Genomic DNA, 16341 nt, shown 5'->3' with positions numbered 1-16341 from the left:
ATACCCTAATCTTTTTTAAACTTGGGAGTCTTCTTGAAGGGTGGATATCGAGATGCCACTAAAGGATGGTCTCCAATCTTCAAGTTTGTTAGAGGTATCGCGATTCCAAGGTTTTGATATGGTGATTCCCTTTCCTTTAGTGTCATTTTTGCTTGTTTTCAACCTCCAACACGCCCCTACACCACTCAACCTCACGTTAGAGCCCCTGATGGCACTATTGGCCAAGTTGTATCACAAAATGACTAAAAATGAGATATTTACACTTACTAACTTAAAATTTAAAAATTACGAAAATACACTACTTTGCTTGAGAATAAGCTCCTTAAGTATACCAAGAAAGCCTAATTTTCCACATCAAATTATGATAGATCAGTTATACTCAATATTCTTAGCTTAAACCCACTTTTCCAGAAACATGCAGAACCTTTAAAATGGTTTTGATGTCCATAACTTTATTCTACATACACAAAAGGGTTAAAAACCTTATCTACTTGCTCGTTTCCCTAGTTTTCCATCTCCACCCTTATTAAGTTTTCTCCATACAGAACCTTCCATGTTTATTCCTTCTTCAGGCTATCAAAGAAGGTGAAGAAAAGAAAATGGAGAAAAGTTGGGAAGAAAATTCAACCCTGGGAAACCATTTCTAGCTATTTATAACCCTTCTTGTGCTATTACCAACCTCATTAGAACTGTGGCTTCACAATCATTATGTGACCCACAATTAAATCGATTGGTTCCTTTCTAACCGAACCAAATTTGGTTCTCAAACATGTCCAATTTAGTTTTTTGCTTTCCCCTTTCTTCTAATACAAGCTGCCAACTTGCAGTCTCTTTCGTTTTAGTCCACCAATTATTTCAAGTTTCCAAGTTAATTGGGAATCTGGTGTTACAAATTTCCACTCGAATCATTAAAGTTATCACCTCGGAAGTACACATAACCAAAAGTGTTGATTTAAGAGCTAGTTGAATTGGAACTAAAGATTTTTCCTCCTCATTTCAAATATGATTATTTCGGTCTATCTTCAACTTTACTTGTCATTATTTTAATTGAGTTCACCAAGAATCAAGAAGAAGAGTCACTTGTGGTTTTGGAAAGGCACAAGAAGGGTATCAGATGAATTGTTTCAGATATTCGAGTCATAAGTTAGAGGATTTGCATGAATTACAGGAAGTTAAGTAAAGCCACTAGGAAAGACCATTTTCGGCTTTCTTTCCTTAATCAGATGTTGGATAGATTTGCTGGGAAAGAGTATGATTACTTCTTAGATAAGTATGGTTGGTATGACAAATGGCCCTTTGACACCGTTTCAATTAGTGACGATTCCAAATAAAATTGAGGGATTTTTCTTAACTTTTCTCTGTCATTATTTTCAGTTTCCATCCATTTCATTTTTTCTCTACTGTTATTTTACATTTTTAGTTCAATAAATATTAAGTTGCAATAATGAATAAATTGAGCAAACTTGCATTTTATTTTTAAATTCCCGAAAAAATGAGAAGTGTGGTAATGGAAATGTGCATGTCTAAGATTGGATCTGTTAAGGAAAGATTGGTATTTAAGTAGTCAAATTTGACTCACATCCCTTTCCTAATATCCTACTTGGTGCATAATTTTCATTCACTTATTTTATTTTTCCCTTCTATTATGTGTTTTAAACAATGAGGACATGTTTCTCTTTAGTGGAGGACTGGAAATAATTTTTTAAGGGATTTTTTTATAAAAATTAATATTTTCCACAAAGTTATGTTTAAGTAAAAAATTGCTCAAGTTTTTAATTTTTCTTAATTATTTTAGCTTTAGTATCTATAAAATTCTATTATTTCAATTATTTTAATGCTATCTTAATTATGTCAAAAATGCTAAACTTAGTAATTCTGTATAAGTCAAAACCATGAGAATTTAATTCCTTAGAAAAACTAATCATGCATGAAAGTTTAAGCCTTTAGAATTACCTTAGTGGATTCCTTGAGATGAAATCTTAGGAGGCATGGTAATTTGAAAATGATTTAGACAATTTTTTAGGGGTCGTTTGAACTTTTCAAGCTAACCTTAGTAAATAATTATCCCTTGAAACCCTACTTTGAGCTATATGGCCAGATTTTTCTTTTAAATCTTATATTAATTAGCCATCCTTCCTTTAATATTTATCTCAACTTGTCCCTAATCATAGACTCAGTTCATCTAGAATATTCTTTGTGATTAAGTTTGGAAGGGTTAGAGAGAAGTACTGGAATGCTCAAGAATAAAGTGTTGAGTTGTATGCTTAAGAAAGCATCTGTGATTGCTTAAAAAAATATGTTGTTGAAAAAAGATGTACAGAGATCATGTGTACTCAAACTTAAAGTAAGTTGGTGTTGCTTGGGATAGTTGTATTTGGAAGGTTGGAGTCAAGCTGAGACTAAGGTTTTAGCCTAAAAATTATCTATTCTTTTTCCTACCTTGACCTAAGCCACATTACAACCATTTTAAAGACCTATTGGTTTAGATTTCTTTGCTAACTACATTAGTGGAGAGGAATTACTTAGTTCAACATATGAAGGGGTAATTAAACATTAGGGCTGTTACTTAGTTCCATCAAGGGAAATAAAATTTGATTGGGAATGTAACAGCCTAATTTTTAGTGGTGTCAAAAACAGTGGTTCGAGACCACTAAATCAGACAAATGAGCTCGTAAAATTTCTTATATAGTGTTTATGAGTCGATTGTGAATTTAGAAAGACTTATGAATTAGTGAATTATGCTTAAGAAATATTTGTTAGATTAATTGGTTTTAAAAACGAGGTATCGGGACCATAATTTTATAAACCGAGCTATAAATATTTTTATAAATATTTTTGGAGTTTCATTAAGGTAGAATTAAAGTTTTGTTAGAAAATTTTAACGTTTGGATAGTTAATTAACTAAAAGGACTAAATTGAAAAAGGTACAAAATTTTCTAATTAAAGAAATAGTGATTAAATGGATTAATTAATGAACAAAGGAGGACTTAATGAGCAATTATGCCGAAAATAAAGGCATGAGGCAGCATAAGCAAAAAAGAAAACAAAAATCATGTGATTAAAGGGAAAATTTGTAAATTTTTTGAAATTAACTTAAATAAATTGAATCCTAAACTTTTCTAGGTTATTCTTCTTCTAATTTTCAGTCCAGAAATGCCATTGAAGATCTTATAAGCTGGTTTTTCATATTTTTGCATCATGTGAGATCAACTCTTGCTCTTTTCTTGTAATTTTTGTGTTTTAAGACTTTTACAATTGGGTCCAACTATCTAATTCATTAGTTTTTTATTCTATGAGTAATTTTGAAAGTTACCATTGATGCGTTCAGGATGTTTATGATGAATTAACATGGATTTGAAGTGTTAATTTTGTTATATGAAGATTTTATCAAGTAATTTCAATAGAAATTGATTTTAGGACTAAGTTGTAAAAAGATTAAATCTTAGGGTTTGATATTAAATTTTTTTATTAAAGGATTTTTAATAGCTTATAATATTTAGATACATTGTTAATTGAGAAAAATTAGCTCATTTGATGAGTTAATTAATGAGGACTAAATTGTAAAAATTGTAAAAGTTGGGGTAATTGTGTAATTTTAAAATTTGAAGGGTATAAATTGTGAAGTGGACTAAAATTGAAATATATGCTAATGAATGAAAAATTTTACATTCTAGATCAAGAGCTCGTAGATCAACGAGAAAAAGGGAAATTAGTCGAGTAGTCTCTAAACTACTACTAATTTTACAATCCAACCCAGGTAAGTTCATATGGTTAAACTTTCATAATTATTTTTTAATTTAGGAATGGTATAATATATTTATTCATATTTTGTTTTTGAAATTAAGATTATTGTAAAAGTATGTATATTGAATTGAATGTTTAAAATGAGTAGAACGCAGGATTGAGTATGATCGTTCCGTGGCAAAGAATGAATTGATGGATAAGACCATGGTTAGACCATGGCAATGTTTAAATGGAAAAACATAGCTGGGCTATGGCATTTTAATGAAAAGACCATAACTGGGTTATGGCACCTTGAACGTAAGACCATTGTTGGACAATGGCAATATAGATACATGTGTAAGACCATAGTTGGGCAATGGCATTCTGATGATTAGACCATAACTGGGTTATGGCACTACAAATGTAAGACCATGGTAGGGCCATGGCAATGTATGTGTAAGCCAATAGTTGGACTATGGCACAAAAAGAACGATGTACTCATATCTGTAAGTCGTTCTTCAATTAAATAAGAAATGGTAAGAGACTTTTGTGATTGAATTGAAAGATTTATAGATTATTATTGATATTGATATGAAGGAAGTGTGATTATTGATTATGTTCTACTTGACAGGGAAAAATGTATGATTTATTTACAATTTAATTTAATTTATTATATTAAGTTCGGTAAGATCAATGTTTAACCTATTGAACTTACTAAGCAACATTATGCTTACTCGTGTTGTTTAATGTTCTTGTAGATTAACGTGTAGTCGGAATATTTGATCAACACATCAAGCTACACTATCTAGTTTATTGTAGTAGTTTTTGCATTGTAAATTTTGGTTTATATGGCATGAATAGGGTTGGTTTGCCAGTGAAATAGTTTGAATTGTGGTTGTGAATCTTAAATGTTTGTATGTATGTTATTAGTAGTAGAATTTGATAAATCAATGAAATGAGTTAAATAGGTAGGTATAAGTAAATGAAATATTTGTGATTTTATGTCATGTTGAGAACATGTTTTAGCTTGTATTGGTTGCTTGGTTAGGATATATTGGTGTATGTGAATGTTGAGTGCAGGTTAATGTCAAAATGGGTGAGAAAAGTGGCCTTAAATGGCTTATTTTCATCCACACAGGCAGAGACACGGGCGTGTGTCTCAGTCGTGTGTGAAACACGTCCTGGAAAATGGGCGCGTAGTCTGGTCGTGTGTCCCTTACACCTTGAATTTTATAACAGAATACCCAAGTTTGTACACACGGCCTAGCACACGGGCGTGTGGATTAGCCGTGTGACCCCTGCACCTTACACACGACCTAGCACATGGGCGTGTGGTTGGCAGTGTGACCCAAGTTAGAGAGTTGCACGGGTAAGGACACGGGTTGGGACACGGCCATGTGCCTCATATCAAATGCCCACACGGCCTAAGACACAGGCGTGTCTCCTAGCCATGTGAGCTACACGGCCGGCTCACACGGCTGGCCACACGGGTGTGTCTCCGGGCCGTGTGAGCCACACAACTAGCCACAAGGGCGTGTGTCCCCTACTTTTAAGAAAAGTTTTGAGATTTTGGGAAAAATTCCCTGAGTACCCAATTTAGTCCCGATTCATTTGTAAGGTGAATATTGGGTCTCGAGGGTCCATCAAAGGGACAATATGAGTGTTATATGATTGATTTTTAATATGTGTAACAAAGGTCGGGAAATGCCTGTATTTAATTCATAAAGTTTGGCAATGCTCTGTAACCCCATTTTGGTGACAGATAAGGGTTAGGGGTGTTACATTTATTTGTATCCGAGCTTCGACTTAGTCGATTCTCGGAATGATAGTAATGTGTAAAATGTCTAGAAATATATGCCATATAAATCTGTGATAATGTGATGTGTATGATCTGATCTAACTCTTGTTTTTCTTATAGATTGTAAAGATGTTAGATAGATCTGAGCATGCTAAACATGATGAGGTCAATAGTAGAGTACAGGCATCTGAGCACGGGACAAGTAATAACGTCCCAATTTCTCCAGTTCAAGAACAAGATCTTAAAAATATGTTCTTTAGGTTTATGAATCAATGGTTTAATGAATTTATGCAGGAAAGAAATCAGGCTCAATAACCTCCTCCCCCTACTGCACCGTCCGAAGTGCCTCCGGTAGCACCTCCACCTCCTTCGGTGATTGAATCTAGCAAACGTACTCCGATCGAAAAGCTTAGAAAATATGGCGCCGAAGAATTCCGAGGAAGGTCAGATGATGTTCCTGTCAAAGCTGAGTACTAGCTTCAGAACACAATAAGAGTTTTTGAGGAATTAGCTTGTTCTTCAGAAGATTATCTGGGATGTGCTGTGTCACTACTAAAAGAAGAAGCTTATAATTGGTCGATGACTATAGTGGTCGTGGTGCCGTAAGAGAAAATCACTTGGGAATTGTTCCATAGTGAATTTAAAAAGAAATATGTTGGCAAGAGATATTTGGCTAAAAAGAAGAGGGAATTTCTTGACTTACGACAAGGAAAACGATTGGTACCTGAATACGAGAAGGAATTTGTATACCTTAGTAGATATGCCCAAGAAATTATACAATCCAAAGAAGAAATGTGTATTCAGTTTTAGGAAGGACTGAATGATAAAATCAGAATGATGATTGGGGGCATAGAAATACAAGAATTTGTCGTTTTGTCAGATCGTGCTCAGAAGTTGGAAGAGGCATATAACAGAAAAATACAAAGAGATAGAAGGAATAAAGAATCTTACAAGAGAAGTTCCTCCAAGTCATTTCCAACAATTCCGGCTAAAAAGACTAGATATGATTTTAGTCGAGCCACTCCAATGCCGAAACGATCAAATAAGAATAAGACAACTCAACAAGATTACGGGATTACTATTAGACCTACGGCTAGTGTGGGTAGTATGTAAAATGTTCCTACGCCCAAATGTAAATATTGTAGGAAAAATCACTTCGATGAAGTAAAGGCAAGGCAGGAGCTTGTTAAAAATGTGGGGCCACCAATCATTTTATTCGAGATTGCCCTCAGTTGCAAAGAGAGGAAGAAGAGCAGAAAGAGAAATAGACGGCCACTTGTCAAAGAAGTAAACGTTCGGGCCAAAACAGTGCAGCTGGGACTACTCGTTTGGGTATGAGAGATTCTGCTTCCCGGTCAGAGGCTAGGGCACCTACACGTACTTATGCTATCCGAGCGAGGGAGGAAGCTACGGCTCCGGACGTAATAGCTGGCACATTCTATCTTTTTGATGCTATTGTGTATGCATTGATTGACCCTAGATCCATGCATTCTTATATTTGCACTACAGTACTAACAAAAAAGAAAATGCCTGCTGAGTTTAATAATTATGATATTCAAGTCACTAATCCATTTGGCCAAAGTGTGATAGTTAATTTAGTGTGTCAAAATTGTCCATTGAAAGGAAAAGGCTGTGAATTCCCTGCTGATTTGATTGTGCTACCTTTTCAGGAATTTGATGTTATTTTGGGAATGGATTGGTTGACAAAGTATGATGCTATATTAAATTGTAAGGAAAAACAGATTGATCTGAATGTCAGACAGGTGAAATAATTACTGTTGAGCCTGAAAATTCAAAGGAAATTGTTAGAATTATTTTAGCTTTTTTAGCTCAAAAACTAATGCGGAAAGGTAATGAGGCATTTTTAGCCTACATTCTTGATCCCGGGATTCTAAATCAAACATAGAATAGTTACCAGTTGTTAATGAGTTTACTGATGTGTTTCCTGAAGAGTTGTTCGGTTTACCACCTGATCGTGAAGTTGAATTTCTAATTGATGTAATTTCGGGAACAGCACCAATATGGATAACAGCATACCGTATGGTACCAGCTGAGTTAAAGGAGTTAAAGACACAGTTGCAAGATTTATTGGACAAAGGGTTCATCAGACCGAGTATGTCTCTTTGGGGTGAACCTGTCTTATTTGTGAAAAAGAAAAGTGGTTATTTGAGACTGTGTATAGACTATAGACAGTTGCACAACGTCATGATTAAAAATAAATATCCTTTACCTCGTATTGACGATTTGTTTGACCAACTAAAAGGTGCTGCAGTATTTTTGAAGATAGATCTCAGATCTGGGTATTATCAGTTGAAGGTTAAAGAGTGTGATGTGCTGAAAAATGCTTTCTCAGATCTGGGTATTATTAGTTGAAGGTTAAAGAGTGTGATGTGCTGAAAAATGCTTTCAGAACTTGGTATGGTCACTATGAGTTTCTAGTAATGTCATTTGGTTTGACCAATGCTCCTGCTGCTTTTATGGATCTAATGAATCAAATTTTTCAACCTTATTTGGATAAATTTGTGGTTGTGTTTATTGATGATATACTGATATATTCCAAGACAGAATCCGAGCATGTACAACACTTGAGAACTATGTTACAGATTTTGAGAGAAAAATAATTGTATGTAAAGTTTAATAAATATAAATTTTGGCTACATGAGGTTGGATTCCTGGGTCATATTGTATCAACCGAAGGGATTCTAGTGGAGCCGAGTAAAGTATCTACAGTGATGAATTGAAAAACTCCAAAGAATATAACAGAAGTGCAAAGTTTTCTAGGTTTAGCAGGATATTACCACTGATTTTTCAAGAAATTTTTGATGATTGCTTCACCGATGACTTGATTACTACAGAAAAACGTAGAATTTTTTTGGTCTGATGAGTATCAACAGAGTTTTGATCAATTGAAGAAAATGCTAACAGAAGCTCCGGTTTTACCTCGGCTAGAATCGGGTGTACCGTATGTTGTTTACAGTGATGCGTCTTTAAATGGATTGGGTTGTGTACTGATGTAATCGGGAAAAGTAGTGGCCTATGCTTCTCGAAAGTTAAAACCGCATGAGAAGAATTATCCTGCACATGATCTTGAGTTGGCTGCAATTATGTTTGCTTTGAGAATCTAGAGACACTATTTATACGGTGAGAAATGTTATGTGTTTATGGATCACAAAAGTTTGAAATACTTGATGACTCAGAAAGAGATGAATTTGAGACTGAGACGGTGGTTAGAGATACTAAAAGATTATGCATGGTTATTGACTACCACCCGGGGAAGGCTGCTGTGGTTGCAAATGCACTTAGTCAAAAGTCGTCATTGTTTGCACTTCAAGTGATGAACGCTCATTTGTCTCATAATGAAGACGGTTCTGTATTAGCAGAATTGAGAACGAAACCTATGTTCCTTCAACGAATTCAGGAGTTGCAAGATAATGATCTAAAATTGGTGTTAAAACGATAAATGGTTCGGGACAAGTTGAGTTCAGAGTATACCATTGATGATAATGGTATGTTGCGTTATCGCAATAGAATTTGTGTTCCGAATAATTCAGATTTGAAAAATGAAGTTCTTTCTGAAGCTCATAGTAGCATGTATTCCATTCATCCGGGTAGTACGAAAATGTATTGTGATTTGAAAAGAATGTATTGGTGGCCGGGTATGAAACGAGAGATTTGTGAGTTTGTGGCAAACTGTTTGATTTGTCAACAAGTCAAAGTAGAGCATCAAATACCAACGGTTTGTTACAACCTGTCATGATTCCTGAGTGGAAATGGGAGCATGTCACGATGGATTTTGTATCTGGATTACCTGTGGCTCTGAGAAAGAAAGATTCAATCTGGGTGATTCTTTATAGATTTACTAAATCGGCACATTTTATCCCAGTCAGAACAGACTTTTCGATTGAAAAGTTAGCGGAATTGTATATATCAGAGATTGTGAAGTTACATGGGGTTCCCACATCTATTATTTCATATCAGGATCCGAGGTTTACATCGAGATTTTAGAGTAAATTACAAGAAGCCTTGGGTACAAAATTAAATTTTAGCACAGCATTTCATCTTCAGACTGACGGGCAGGCAGAACGAGTAATTTAGATTTTGGAAGATATGTTAAGATGTTGTATACTCGAGTTTGGTGGTAGCTGGGAAAAGTATTTACCGTTGGGAAATTTTCATATAACAACAGTTATCAATCCAGTCTCAAAATGGCACCGTTTGAAGCTCTTTGTGGGAGGAAATGTAAGACACCATTGTATTGGTCGAAATTGAGTGAATCCAAGTTAGTGGGAGTCGACTTAAGCCGAGAAACTGAAGATAAAGTTTGAATCATCCAAGATAGTTTGAAGGCTACTTCTGACTGTGAGAAATCATATGCAGACTTGAAAAGAATAGATATAGAATTTGCGGTTGGTGATCGAGTGCTTTTAAAAGTCTCTCCTTGGAAAAAAGTACTACGATTCAGTAGGAAAGGGAAACTGAGTCCAAGATTTATTGGACCGTATGAAGTTATTGAAAGAATTGGCCTTGTAGCTTATAGATTAGCTTTGCCTCCGGAACTTGAGAAAATTCATAACGTGTTTCACGTATCGATGTTGAGACGGTACATATCAGATCCATCACATGTAATTACTCATAGTGAAATTGAGCTACAACCGGATATGACGTACTCGGAAGAACCGGTAAGAATTTTGGCTCGACAAGTTTAAAAACAACGGAATAAATGAGTATCATTAGTTAAAGTATTATGGCACCGTCATGGTTCGGAGAAGGCTAGTTGGGAAACAGAAGAATCGATGAGATCACAGTATCCGAACTTAATCTCACGTAACAAATTTTCAGTGGTTAAGGGAGGAGAGTTGTAACAACCCAAATTTTAGTGGTGTCGAAAACAGTGGTTCGAGACCACTAAATCCGACAAGTGAGCTTGTAAATTTTATTCTATAGTGTTTATGAGTTGATTGTGAATTTATGAAGGCTTATGAATTAGTGAATTATGCTTTAGAAATATTTGTTAGATTAATTGGTTTTGAAGACAAGGTATCGAGACCTCGATTTTATAAATCAAACTGTAAATATTTTTATAAATATTTACGGAGTGTCATTAAGGTAGTATTAAATTTTCGTTAGAAAATTTTAACTTTTTGATAGTTAATTAACTAAAAGGGACTAAATTGAAAAATGTGCAAAACTTGCTAATTAAAGAAATAGTGATTAAATGGCTTAATTAATGAACAAGGACATAAGGAGCAATTACGCCTAAAATAAAGGCATGAGGCGGCATAAGCAGAAAAGGAAAAAAAATCATGTGATTAAAGGGCAAAATTATAAATTTTGTAAAATTAACTTAAGTAAATTGAATTCTAAATTTTCTAGGCTATTTTTCTTCTAATTTTCAGTCCAAAAATTCCATTGAAGGTCCTCTAAGCTGGTTTTTCATATTTTTGCATCATGTGAGTTCAATTCTTTCTTTTTTCTTGTAATTTTTTTTGTTTTTATTAGGTCCAACTATCTAATTCATTAGTTTTTTTATTCTATGAGTAATTTTGAAAGTTACCATTGATGAGTGTTGGATTTTATGATGAATTAACATGGATTTGAAGTTTTAATTTTGTTATATGAAGATTTTATCAAGTAAATTCAATAGAAAATAACTTTAGGACCAAACTGTGAAAAAGATTAAATCTTAGGGTTTGGTATTAAATTTTATTTATTAAATGTTGTTTAATAGCTTATAATATTTAGATAAAGTGTTAATTAAGAAAAATTAGCTCATTTGATGAGTTAATTGGTAAGGGACTAAATTACAAAAATTGTAAAAGTTAGGGTAATTGTGTAATTTCAAAATTTGAAGGGTATAAATTGTGAAATAGACTGAAATTGAAATATATGCTAATGAATGAAAAATTTTACATTCTAGATCAAGAGTTCGTAGATCAACGAGAAAAAGAGAAATTAGTCGAGTAGTCTCTGAACTACTACCAATTTTACAATCCAACCCAGGTAAGTTCATATGGTTAAACTTTCATGATTATTTGTTAATTTAGGAATGGTATAATATATTTATTCATATTTTTTTTGAAATTAAGATTATTTTAGAAGTGTGAAAATTGAATTGAATGTTTAAAACGAGTAGAACGCAAGATTGAGTACAATCATCCGTGGCAAAGAATGAATTGACGGATAAGACCATGGTTGGAACATGGCAATGTTTAAATGTAAGACCATAGCTAGGCTATGACATTTTAATGAAAAGACCATAACTGGGTATGGCACCTTGAATGTAAGACCATGGTTGTACCATGGCAGTATAGATAAATATGTAAGACCATAGCTAGGCTATGACATTCTGATGATAAGACCATAACTGGGTTATAGCACTACAAAAGTAAGATCATGGCAGGGCCATGACAATGCATGTGTAAGACCATAGTTGGCAAGAGACTTATGTGATTGAATTGAAAAAGTTATAGATTATTATTGATATTGATCTGAAGGAAGTGTGTTTATTGATTATATTGTATTTGATAGGGAAAATATATGATTTAATTACAATTTAATTTAATTTATTATATTAATTTTGGTAAGATCAATATTTAACCTATTGAAGTTACTAAGCTACATTAAGCTTACTCGTGTTATTTAATGTTCTTGTAGATTAACGTGTAGTCGGAAGATTTGATCAACACATCAAGCTACGAGTATCTAGTTTATTGTAGTAGTTTTTGCATTGTAAAGTTTTATTTATATGATATGTATATGGTTGGTTTGTCAATGAAATACTTTGAATTGTTGTTGTGAATCTTAAATATTTGTATGTATGTAATTAGTAGTAGAATTTGATAAATCAATGAAATGAGTTAAATAGGTAGGTATAAGTAAATGAAATATTTGTGATTTTATGACATGTTAAGAACATGTTTTAGCTTGTCTTCATTGCTTGGTTGGGATATATTCGTGTATGTGAATGTTGAGTGCAAGTTAATGTCAAAATGGGTGAGAAAAGTGGCTTTAAAATGGCTTATTTTCGTCCACACGGGCAGAGACACGTGCGTGTGTCTCAGCCGTGTGTCAAACACGTCCTGGAAAATGGGCGTGAAGTCTGGCCGTGTGTCCCCTACACCTTGAATTTTAAAATAGAATACCCAGGTTTGTACACACAGCCTAGCACACGGGGGTGTGGCTTGGCCGTGTGAGCCCTGCACCTTGCACACAGCCTAGCACATGGGCGTATGGTTGGTCGTGTGACCCAAATCAGAGAGTTACACGGGTAAGGACACGACCGTGTGCCTTATATTAAATACCCACACGGCCTAAGACAAGGGCATGTCTCTTGGCCGTGTGGGCCACACGGGCGTGTGTCCCCTGCTTCTAAGAAAATTTTTGAGATTGTTGGAAAAATTCCTTGAGTATCTGGTTTAGTCTCGATTCACTTCTAAGGTGGTGAATATTGGGCCTCGAGGGTCCATCTAAGGGACAGTATGTGTGTTATATGATTGATTCTTAATATGTGTAACAAATGTTGGGGAATGCCCGTATTTAATTCGTAAAGTTTTGTAATACTCTGTAACCCTGTTTCGGTGATGGATATGGGTTAGGGGTGTTATAGGGAAGTACGAAGTATACATTTGTTAAGGGAAGGTATTTAGTACATGTTTTTGTTAGCATACTAAAATTTGAAAATAATTGAGTGTTATATGTACTTAAGTTGCATGTTTTAAAATTTTCTATTCTTGAGAATAATTTTTCTAAACACATAACTATGAGAAGGATTGATTTCTTTTGAAGGGATTTTTGCAAAAGTGACTCGTTGAGATATATTGTAAGTTAGCATATATCATTACTTAATATTAGCAATGAATTAAGTTTTGGGGTTTGATAACTCAAAATTATATAGATAGTTAATGCACCTTCGAATAATAATTCATGCAAATTTTCAATATTTTGATAGCAAATTTTGTAGTTTTATTATAAATTTTTAAAGTAAGACAAAATTAAAGATAAAATTGTAATCTTACTTATTTACATGCTAATTTGACATATTTTGTTCCAATTTGACGTAGTTTGGTGCAATAGAAGAAAAGTTAGTCTTGAACCTCACCTATTCGATGCTCAATGCTGTAGCATTCCAGCAGTAGAGACCATGCAGACGTGGTTTGATGGCTTATCAGCATGAGACGTCCTAAATTAACTTATTGGACTCTTAAATTCAATTTGATCCAACTCCTAAATGGGTCACTGAAGTGAACTAGCTTGCTGCCAAATTTGAAGCCCAAAACGTTCATAAAAATAATTAATTTAGGCACCCAAGACTTGTTAAAATATCACAAATCAGCCACAATAATTTTCCCATGTGACTGTTCAACTCCTTCCTATGAATCAAACATGAACTAGCTAAATTTAGCAAAGTCATCCACCTTCCTTCCTTAACATAATCGATCAACCATGCATGATAGAAAAAATAGGGATTATCATGCTAAAAAAAGAAAACTCAATTGGCTCATCACTAGTATAAATAGAGAGACATTTGCTCTCCATTTCATTCATACATCACTCACCATCTCTTCTCCCTTTTCTATCTTCTTTCACTTCCAATTTTCCATTCTTCCAAAAGTGTTTACAAGGCTTTGAGAGCAGCCCCATTCTGCCATATTAGAAGCTTTTAAGCTTGGCAGTCATCACAAGAAGCAAAGAATGAAGGAGAAGCAAAGTGAGTTGTGCCTCCAAGAACCACTGAAAACGGCTTAGCATTTCTTTTCCCTTTAATCTTTTTTTTTGTTCAATTCAAGAAACATGATTGCAACTGAGTTTTCTACTTTTAATATAATCATGATTGCTTAATTTTGTTGGTGTTCGAATGATTTAAATTCCATACCTTATATTATTTAATGTTGTTAAAGATGTTCTGTGCATTTGATCTATTTATTTAATTAGATAAAATCATGAAAATGTTATTTGTATAGGGATGCAATTTAATTGATTATTAAATCGAACAATATTGTAATTAATTGAAACAATATATGAATGATGCATGTTTGATCTTTTTATGATGAAATTAGGTCAAACTAGTAATAATATCGAAAGAACTTTATTACCTTGCATAACCCTAAAATTAATGTGATTAAACTGTTTCAGTTTAGAAATATTATTGTTACCTCACATAATCTAATTTCTACTTATCAAAGTACAAAATTGATTGAACATAGACATATGATAGAAAAACTTAATAATTTAATAAGTGTGATTTCTTAGACGGTGCTTGGAAAGGTAATCTTGAAGTTAGACTTGACATAGAAATATGCAAGGAGACCAAAAGGTTAAGCTTAGGCCTTAGAGAGAAGCTGATGCACTCGTAAAGTCAAGGTTAGTAAATTATCAGTATGCCACGAAATCACCGTAACATCTTTTAACCTTGTTTAAATAATTCTAAGTTAGCAAGGAAGATTATTCTAACACATGCATGCTATTGTGATTACTCTTAAAATGTGCATACTTATTTTTTTGTGTTTTTTTTTTAATTTTAAGCATACTTAGATTAGTTTTAGTATAACCAGAAATCTATCACACTTTAATTCATTTCACCACCAACCAATTTGCCAAGTATTAATTTTGCAATACTTGACTTGCATAAATAATCCTTGTGGAGACGATAACTATTACTCACTACTTTATTACTTGTCAATAATTGTGTATACTTGCACATCAATCTAATAATTTTGAGAAAAGTTTTTGGCACTGTTGTCTGGGACTATTATTTTAGTCAATTATTTGTGAAATTAATTATCTTACAATTTGGTTCAATTTTCATTTGTTTTTACTTTAATAGTTTTTGTTACTATTCATGTTATAATGGATCCTCTACAACATGTTCAAGGAGGAGCATTTGCTTATAATGCTCAAAATTTGATCATTGTTGCCAATGACAGAAACTGCGCTATTCGACAATATGTCGTTCCTCTATTCAATGAGCTCAATCTGGGTATTCTGAGACCCGAAATTGAGGCACCACAATTCAAACTAAAACTAATCATGTTCCAAATGTTGCAAACTCTGGATCAATTTAGTGGGATGCCTATTGAGGATTCGCATCTTCATCTTCGACCATTCGTGGAAGTGAGTGACTTATTTAAATTAGCCGGGGTGGCTGAGGACACCTTCAGACTAAAATTGTTTTCATACTCTTTAAGAGATAGAACACGAGCATGGTTGAACTCTCTACCATCCGGTTTCGTAACTACATGACAAGAGTTGACTGAATGTTTCGTAATGAAATACGTTCCTCTCTTTTTAAATGCCAAGCTCTGAAATAAATCACTTCATTTTAGCAATTTGATGAAGAATCTTTATATGAGGCATGGGAGCGGTTCAATGATTTATTACAAAAGTTCCCTCATTGTGACATTCCTTATTGCATTCAAATGGAGACTTTCTATATTGGTTTTAATGCTCATACTAGAATGATGGTGGATGCCTCTACAAATAGAGCCCTTCTTTTAAAATCTTACAATGAAGCTTACGAAATTCCTGAAAGGATTTCTAACAATAATTTCAATGGCCATTTAATCGAGCAACCACAGGAAAAAAAGTGGCAAGAGTACATGGAGTGGACACACTTACTTCTTTAGCAGCCCAGGTATCTTTTATGTCTTATATTATTAAGGACGTTACTACTAATGGTTTCAATGGTAATTTGACAAGTCAGCAGCCAAGCCAGTTTGAGAATATTTCTTGTGTATACTATAGTGATAGTCATTTCTTTGAAAATTTCTCATTGAATTAAGAGTTAAAACATTACATGGGAAATTATGAGTATTTTGATAGCA

The 16341-nt window shown here is 33.8% G+C and overlaps 1 protein-coding gene and 1 non-coding gene across 2 annotated transcripts; one reads left to right on the top strand and one right to left on the bottom strand.

Moving 5' to 3' along the window:
• Positions 1-8981: 8981 nt before the first annotated feature.
• On the top strand, positions 8982-10227 carry LOC105761995 (uncharacterized). Its single transcript, XM_012579921.2, has 2 exons — positions 8982-9129; positions 9899-10227. The coding sequence occupies exons 1-2, from the start codon at positions 8982-8984 to the stop codon at positions 10225-10227; spliced, it is 477 nt and encodes a 158-aa protein (XP_012435375.2).
• Positions 10228-15814: 5587 nt separating this feature from the next.
• Positions 15815-15920, bottom strand: LOC128035811 (small nucleolar RNA R71). The gene has a single exon (XR_008192358.1). It is a non-coding gene; the product is annotated as a small nucleolar RNA R71 (small nucleolar RNA).
• Positions 15921-16341: the final 421 nt, after the last annotated feature.

The sequence above is a fragment of the Gossypium raimondii genome, chromosome 12 (assembly GCF_025698545.1).
Source record: "Gossypium raimondii isolate GPD5lz chromosome 12, ASM2569854v1, whole genome shotgun sequence".
NCBI lineage: Eukaryota > Viridiplantae > Streptophyta > Magnoliopsida > Malvales > Malvaceae > Gossypium > Gossypium raimondii.
The sequence above is the reverse complement of the archived record's forward strand: the minus strand, read 5'-3'. Positions and strand labels throughout refer to the sequence as shown.

What these genes read in the sequence shown, in the direction of transcription:
- LOC105761995 (XM_012579921.2), top strand. Translation starts at nt 8,982, where the DNA reads ATGGTTCGGGACAAGTTGAGTTCAGAGTATACCATTGATGATAATGGT. An exon ending in CATGTATTCCATTCATCCGG is followed by an intron (nt 9,130 to 9,898) that starts GTAGTACGAAAA and finishes AATCATATGCAG; the next exon opens with ACTTGAAAAGAATAGATATA.